Here is a 9,058-nt window from a genome sequence, read left to right as displayed (position 1 = left end):
TCAGTTTCCTCCCACCCGTCTTTCCTCTTACCTGCCCCCTTCCCTCTCTCCCTTTCTGTCTATCCTCCTAGCAAGATACTTCATAATTTTGGTAAATTCTATATAGGAATAAATTAATACCATTCCTATCCTGTACCCTGTTATTCTCAATCTCCTTTGTGTAATTAGTATTGTGAAAATAATATTATTATTACCATAATTATTATTATTATTGTTGATGTTGTTATCAGAATCGCTGTTGTTATCATCGTTATATCATAATTATTGTTCTTCATCATTATCCATATCATTAATAATGTTATGATTAGTGTTGGCATTATTATCATTATTATTATCATTCTCATTATTATCATTATTTTTATTATTATTGTTGTTTTGTTATTATCATGGTTATGATTATGATTATTGTTATTATAATTATAATTATCATTATTAATATTATCAATAATATTACTACTGTTTTATTAATATTCATGAATATCATCATTATCATCATCATCACCACCACTATCATTTCCATTATTAATGACAATTATTCAGTGAATGTTATATCCGGATTTAAGTTAAATTATCAATCAAAAGGATGGCATCACTTTTAGTAAATTGGTGAACATCCAGCACTGATCTCATATTCCCTAAGTATGAGGCAGTCTGACTGAGTGCTGACTGCCCAAATTCAGATATCTCGTTTTTTTTTTTGTTTTGTTTTTTCACCATTCTGGCTATGTATTCTTATAAGTCACAATTCTAATGTTTTGGTGTTTGACTCATTGGCAATTTATTTTAAACCTTATTCTAAATTAAAAAGATGGTGGGGTAGTTTGGGGGGGGGAGGGACCAAACAGTGGGAGTGACAACCTGCCCCTTTTGCCCTCTGTTGGTCTGCCACTACACACATGTAACTGCAACCTGAGTAGATAGAAGAAACTTACTACATCGAAGTTGGATAGAAAAATCAACCATTCTCAGCCATGGGATATGTTCACAAAGCTGGTTCCCAGGTTTAAATGCAAATGAATAACCACAAAGCAGATGTAACTGAATTATTTAATTTTATATCAATATTCAGTTCCTGTACACCTGATACAAGAACTACTTAAGAGATGCATGTTCAAATGATCTATTAGTAGAACTGCAACAGCTCATTCCAGATTCGTTAAAATTATAATTAGATGATGACAGACAAGAAGATATTTAGTTTTTATTTGTATTTTTATCTCATCCTTTTTTAAATGAACCTGAAGCTCATTTTTGCAAAAGGACATTAAAAATAATAATAGCACCTACCAAGCATGGCACAAAGTCATTATATTACAATTGGAGATAACTGGTTTCAGGCAAGTTCATGGAAGATCTATGCTTGAACTTTATCTTCAGCACTGACAGAAAACATTTGTTGTTCTGAGTAGTTGTGTGATTGTGATTTTTTTTCTTTTTTTTTTATCAAGTCAGCAACAACAAAAATAAATATTTGGCTTTTCAAAAAGGATGTTAAAAATATGAAAGGTAAATCTCCAGTTTAATCAACAAATTTACAAGGGACAACAAAAATACACCACAACACCTGACAATAACACAACCCCCTTATTATATATGAAGGCTTGTAGTTTCCATGAGTACACTGCCCAACACTGAACAAATAACAATAAACATCAATGGAAGACTCCCTTGCAAACTTACCAAACCAGACAGAATGAAAAAATAAATGTTATAATTAAATTCACATGTTTGTACAATAACGTAACATCTCAAGTTTTGCATTAAGGAATATTTTTGTGTAAATATTGTGATATGTCTTGTTTAATGTTGCAATTGATTACTTTATACACTATCTTCAGTATTTTTTTAACTCATCAGTTTTATATCTCACGATGACAAGTTATACACTATTTTTTCCTTTAATTTTTATCTTTTAATTTGGAATCTGTATGAAGGAAAAAAAAGATATGGCACTTTTTATATACAGTGTAGTACATATAAATATCTAAAAAAAAAGAAAGGAAAAAAAAGTGAAAAAAGAATCTATGCATGACTACCAAGTTAATATTGGGGACTGCTTTTACGACTATAAATGCATGTTATCAAGACTACCCGATACCTTTTGTAAAAGAGAAATATGTCAATAGAAATATTCCACTTCTTCCTCGTTTTCCTCTGACACATTATTAATGTGTATAAATGGAATACCATTGGAAACACTGATAATGAAACTGAACAATTTTGTACTTCATAACTGATGAAAGTGTAACTCATAAAAGTATAGCCATAAAAAACTCAACTCAAATAGGATAGTGTAATGGCTCAAAAGTAATTTGTGATTTCTCTTTTACAAATAATTAAAGTGACGTTCTTAAAAATCTTAAAATGCTTACAATTTTGAGTCACTCCCTTGCTCTAATATAGAAAATTGGAACAATGTGTTCCCCAAAAACATATGACGACAAAAACATTAAGTATACATTTTTGTAACTTTCTTCCTATTATACCAGAGTATGGTCTAAATAATCCTAAACATATATATACTACATACTTATTCCTAGCTATTACAAAATTGGTGTTTCATGCAAATTGGTGTAATCCCATTATACTTAGAATATACCATGTTTAGCTCTTCTATATTATGCAGCTAGTAAATATACATAAATTCTACATAATACAATGTCCATGATTGCAAAAAGGAATGTCCTGCAACTGATGCATAAATTGTCTAAACATACCATTGACAGGCATGAGCACTAAAGGAACAAATCACAACAAAAAGCTAATTGATAATACTATAATGACATGAATGAAACAAAAAGTTATGAAGTAAACATAAAAAAAAATTGGAACTATTTTCTTAACATTTATGAGATTGTACTTTTATATAGCTCCTCACAAATGTTTAATATGTAAACATGTCAAAGATCATGTGCCACTGATCTACAATCTAGTGTAAAGTGCAATGGTGCAATCTTTTTTCTCACCCACTTCAGCATATCTCCTGCATGATTATCCATAATTTTTATTCTATCTAAAGTGATTGATTATCTTAACTTCAATTATGGGTCAAGATTTTTTCTAACACATGATAGTGTAATATTGAAGTGAAAAGGTACCAAAAATTCATGTCCAAAAGGTATATAATCATTTAATGTCAATGTTAGCAGAACTCTTATCAAAAACACAATTATTATCATCACTGGCAGTGTTACTAATTTCATAAAATACTGCTGAGGTTTTAACATTTTATTTTGCTCAGAAACTCATTTTATTAATTATTTTTACCGTTACAGAAATAAGAGAAAAAAAATTGTTAGATGGATCAATAGACAAACAGATACAGACAGATGGACACAGAAACCAAGATATAAATGGATATCAGAAAGTGCAATATAAAAAAAGCCATAAAATAATGGCTTATTAAATTTTAATTTATCATCACCCAAATTTTGGATCCCTTTAATTACAGTATCCTAATGTAGGATCAATATTAAATATTCCTAGTGCATTTACATTTGTCATCACATTATACCAACTCCATTTGGCAGATCTTCACTCAAAAAAATACCAAATTAGTAAGGTTTGTCAACTAAAAGTATATTTATCATTTAATGATCTCAAAATAATATACATCTAAAAGAAAGACATAATTTTCAACACCACTGTCGTATTTGTTCACACAATTTATAACTCTATTCGAAATATCAGCATAAATACAGATATTAAAAAGATATAGCTGCATTGTTAGCACAAAACAACCTGCCCTGACGTTTACCTTCAACCACAATATGCCAAGTGTTTAATTAATACCTCCTATGCAAATGTACTTAATATTTGTGTACTCATCAATACCATGTCTGGAACCCTCTCTGCCAATGCCCGACTGTTTCACTCCTCCAAATGCACCTTCCGCAGCAGAGATTAGGCCCTCATTAATGCCAACCATACCCGATTCCAATCTCCTGGCCACTCGCCATACCTGTGGGAATTAATAGGCTTTGATTAAAATAATCGATGTATGACCTATTTCTACAGGTTTTTATGCCTAAAATATTATCAACTGCAAATTAAATTCAGTGAATAATTTGCTCTTACTTTTAAGATCGTGAAATCTGACACATGAGATTCAGACAAATATCTTCAACAGACATTTATATGTACTGTATACATTCAAATGTCTATTCTTTTTAACTTATTACCTGCGAAACATCCTGGCTGTAGAAGTAAGCAGCCAAACCACGGTCAGAGTTATTGGCTATCTGCAGAACCTCTTCTTCAGTCTCAAATCTGTAATATGTGAAAAGAGGATAAAAATATTGCTGAGGATTTTTAACCCCTTCCTGACGGGTCATGCCGTGAGGTGTCAAAACAAACCGCTCAATCTGTGGTGTGCGGCTGTATGCCGCAGTGGCACGCCGCAAAGCGCTATGAGCCGGTGATTCGGCTTAATGTACCGAACTCCCGCACTCAAAGTCAGCAAGTTTTTTTTAGTTTTCTTTACCCGTCATCAAGGGGTTAAAATGAATCTACTGCAGTATCTATGCATACCAATACATTAACACAAAAAATTACTTTTAACAACATACCTACCTTCCATCAAAATGCAACTAAACTTTGAATGCAATAGCCATAAAGCTATCATAAATAAAATACAACTGTCTCATCTTCTAATAAGCTTTTCTGGTGTAATTGCATTTTTTTACAACTTCATCAACATACCAGAGAATTTTACCCTTACATTTTTTTAATGGATAAATAAAGAACAGTTCTCACTTCCTGACAGCCACAACTGGGCCAAAGATTTCCTCCTTGACGCATGGCATATCCTCTGTCACCTCAGTAAGAATGGTTGGTTCGTAGAACAGACCCCCCAGTTTGTGAGGGCTCCCTCCAGTCACCAAGTGAGCTCCAGCAGCTATGGAGTCCTTAACAATGCCACTGACCTGTGGGTAAAAGAATAGTACTGAAAATTATTCTATGACACTTTGCTACTTTGTCCTACTAGGTGCTGCAAACAGGTTTATGTCCTAGGAAAGGGATGGTACTCAAATTGGATTCTAGGGTACTGCAACTACTCCATCCTAGTAAAAACAGCTCCATGGTGCTAGAAACAATTCTAGGGCACTGCAAGTACTTTACCCTCATATGAAGATAGTACAGATCATAGTATACTGCTGAAAATAGTTTTGGGGCACTATAACTACTTCGTCTTAGTATGAGGATGATGCTGAAAATAATTTTATAGCACTCAAACTACTTTGTTCTAGTTAAAGGACTGTGTAGAAAATTATTTTGTGGCATTGAGTTGCCTCAGTTCTAACATTAGGTGGTGCTCTTACATGGTATTGCAATCACTTAGATTAAGTGATACATGGAAATGATAAAGAAACAGCATTTATAGTATTTAGTCTTGTAACATTCACATGAAAGTATTACATTAAATAAATTGTGACTAAAACTAATCCATAATACTGAAATAATTACAATATTTTAATTTCAATAGACATTTCATGAATGTGATCAAGTGTTTCTGAGGATAGTGCTAATGATCAATAAAGAGCACAGATACAAAGATAGTGCTTGTCCTCAAATATACCAAAGACATGACTAATGATGATCAAGTACTTCTAACTCCTTAGTAATTACTTTTACTTTTAAGTAACAGAGCTGATGGATTTTACACACTATATGAAACTTATACCCTGTATATGATAGTCTTAAGCTGTAACACTTGCAACCAAAATAATGCAAAATCATAAATGGAACAAGGTAGAGTCAAAACACAAATCATTAAAATTAATCTTTTAATAGAGAAGTCTGACTAGGAAAGAGAAGAAAAGCTAACACATAAAAAACTCAATGAAGGTGGAAATGCCACTATGAGAAAGTTGGTGCTGTGAGATAACAATCTTACAGCACCTATTATCCAGTAACTGTGAAAGAGGGAAAAACTTACCTTGTTCAGCTGGCTTTGGTTAATGAGAGGTCCCTGATTAACTCCTTTGTCAAATCCATCCCCTACAACCAGTTGCTTGCTCACAGCTTCCTTCAATTGCTCCAGGAACTGATCATAGACTCCTGACTGAACCAAGATCCTGTTTGCACTGATGCAAGTCTGTGGGGAGTAAAATAGTTTTTGAACTGTATGCACAGTATATGGAAACTAATTCAAAATGTTATGGACCATGGTAACAGACTCTACATCAAGAAAGGCATTACATTTTCACAGTAGGTAATGTAACTTACAAGACAATATTAACAATGGACTGCAAAAAGTATGTACCTATCTCAAAACAATTTTCTTCTGCAAAATATAGGGTAAAGTAACTAACACTGTCCAAAACAAGGGATGTATCTGAAGATAACAGACAAGTTAACCTGGAATGAAGTAACTTAAGATACACTTCTAATCAAGAAGACAGATCAAGAGAATGAATATATAATATGGGCCTGATGACAAAAATGTCATATAACAAATGCTAATCAGGGATTGTTAATATGCTGTCACAGGTATACTGATAATGTAACTGAAATGCCCAGGAGTAAAATAATAATTACTTCTTGATATACAATAATTAATCAAAATTTTAAGCAAACAAGAAGTTTTAATATTAAATACCTAGTCATGTAATACCCAGGAGTAAAATTAAAATTACTTATCACTGTGTATAACTAATTTATTCTGATTTTACTCCATTTTATTATTACATATGTATGAATGTCAATTTTGCAGCACTCATGTGGATTAAAATTCAGGCATTAGACTTCTTTGAGTGTTGACTCTCCCACATGTGGATTTTAGGCCAAGCTCATACAAACATTCACATGCTCTATGTTTGTTATGTTGTATCAGGATTGTACTAAACTGTTTTATTTGAATTGCCTCCATCTTATCTCTCCAGGTAGTTTATACTCAGTAAAGTAACAGCAATAATAAGCAACATTATGTTATTTTTGCTATCCTTTATATCTTAGTATTATTCAATATTCAATAACACACCCTAAACCACTAGGAGTAGTTTCCAGTCTACCTGAAAAACAAAAACAAAAAAACAATCCCAGGCATATATGATAAAATTCACCCTGTCAGATGTCCTGACCCACTGAGTCAATCTCATTCATCTTGAGGCATCCACATCAACAATTTTATGTGACGAGAAATTCCTATCACTCACACCTCATCCAAATTTATGACAAGATGTTCAAGTCACCCATATCCATCAGATTAATAAATATGACATCCCTTGCCAAATTAAGACTTTAATTACGATGTTTCTTCTAAATATTTGTACTAGACTTTTTTGCACTGTAAATATGCATATGTTCCATATAAATCTGTCAGTATATAATGACTGATTTCAGTGTCCAGTGAAAATAAAACGGTCAACTTTGTATAAAACAACAGTAGTAAAGACACAATAAGTGTAATCTACTCTAATCTATTTCAAATTACTTTACAATTTCTAATTTACCTGCCACTTCAAATTAAGGGCATCTTCCCACTAATTTCTTAGTAATCAATAGCCTGTAATGAAACTACTTTTGATTCATGGATACCCTATAATTAATCTTTTAACAGACAGGCATTCTACACACACAGTCTATTCCACACTTCTAAAGTGAAACAATACTGTTACTATGTATTATGCACTATATGATCTGTGTTTCCCTCTTTCATTGCGCTTACCTGTCCTGCATTCCTGAACTTTGCAGCCATTAGTCCTTCAACAGCTGATTTCAAATTAGCCCCATTGAAGACAATGAATGGAGCATTTCCTCCTAACTCTAGTCCAATCCTCTTGATGCCCGTTGAACAGAGCTTGTACAATAACTGCCCTACTACAGTTGATCCTGAAATGGAATCGAGAAATAATGTATAACAAGTCATTACATCTAAGACAATAGCTTCTTGTAATACAAATATTTAAAACTGATATTTGTGATGCTGATATGCAAAGCACATCAATAGTGTGTATTCTAGTCTGCGTAAACTCAATAACAACAACAAAAAAATACAAATGACTTCTATCTTTGTTAAAATAGTGCATAAAATCCAGTTTAACCCTCAATTTACACCCAAAAAGGAAAAGATTCTGTTTTCAACAGTAACTTTATGTTCTCACCTGTGAAGGACATGCCTGCTACTTTTGGGCTTGTACAAAGAATCTCCCCCACAGCTGAAGTGTTCTGCCTTGATGCTGTCACCACATTTACAACTCCTGAAAGATTGTGTTATTTACTATACACATGAACAACATTGACGTTCCTTAACACTAATTTCCCCACATTAAAGAAGTCAAACAAAATAGACCTCCACTATAAAGAATCCATAAAAAAATGACCTAATTCTCCAAGCAAACCAATGCCTTCAGGACACACAAACACACCTGGAGGAAACCCAGCTTTTTCAGCAAGGTCCATAGCTGCAAGTGCTGAGAAGGGGGTGTCTTCTGCTGGCTTGATGACACATGTGCATCCTGCAGCCAGGGCAGCTCCTGCTTTACGCATAATCATGGCATTCGGGAAGTTCCACTACAACACAGAAAATAAATTATTCTAATCATTCTCTCTCTTTCTTTCTCTTTCACTCTCTTTCTCTCTCTTTCTCTTTCTCTCACTTTCTCTTTCTCTCTCTTTCTCTTTCTCTCTCTTTCTTTCTTTCTCTTTCTCTCTCTTTCCCTCTCTTTCCCTCTCACTCCTTCTCTTACATACGCACTCACTCACTCTTTCTTACTTTCTAACTCTTTCATTCTTTCCATTCTTTCACTTTCTCTGTTTCTTTCTTTTATTTTCTCATTCACACTTTCTCTCACTTTCTCTTTCACTCTTTCACTCACTTTCTCTTTCACTCTTTCACTCACTTTCTCTTTCACTCTTTCTCTCACTTTCACTCACACTTTTTAACCCTTTCTCTCACTTTCACTTACACTCTTTAACCCTTTCTCTCACTTCCACTTGCTCTTTGACCCTTTCCCTCATTTTCACTTACACTCTTTGACCCTTTTTCATACATACATATACACACATACATAAATGCACAGACTCATACACATACGTACACAGACACACGCATGCA

The 9,058-nt window shown here is 33.3% G+C and overlaps 1 protein-coding gene across 1 annotated transcript in view; it reads right to left on the bottom strand.

Annotated features, from left to right (window-relative positions):
- Positions 1-1,506: 1,506 nt before the first annotated feature.
- Positions 1,507-9,058, bottom strand: part of LOC125033497 (succinate-semialdehyde dehydrogenase, mitochondrial-like) — an 18,726-nt gene continuing 11,174 nt past the window's right edge. The window contains exons 6-12 of the mRNA XM_047625052.1: positions 8,370-8,514; positions 8,106-8,201; positions 7,670-7,833; positions 5,939-6,097; positions 4,756-4,925; positions 4,182-4,269; positions 1,507-3,961 (exon numbers count right to left, since the gene is read on the bottom strand). Coding sequence (XP_047481008.1) covers positions 3,782-3,961; positions 4,182-4,269; positions 4,756-4,925; positions 5,939-6,097; positions 7,670-7,833; positions 8,106-8,201; positions 8,370-8,514 — 1,002 coding nt within the window. The 3' untranslated portion in view covers positions 1,507-3,781. The remainder of the gene's footprint in view (positions 3,962-4,181; positions 4,270-4,755; positions 4,926-5,938; positions 6,098-7,669; positions 7,834-8,105; positions 8,202-8,369; positions 8,515-9,058) is intronic.

This window comes from Penaeus chinensis, chromosome 16 (genome assembly GCF_019202785.1).
Source record: "Penaeus chinensis breed Huanghai No. 1 chromosome 16, ASM1920278v2, whole genome shotgun sequence".
Lineage (NCBI taxonomy): Eukaryota > Metazoa > Arthropoda > Malacostraca > Decapoda > Penaeidae > Penaeus > Penaeus chinensis.
The sequence above is the reverse complement of the archived record's forward strand: the minus strand, read 5'-3'. Positions and strand labels throughout refer to the sequence as shown.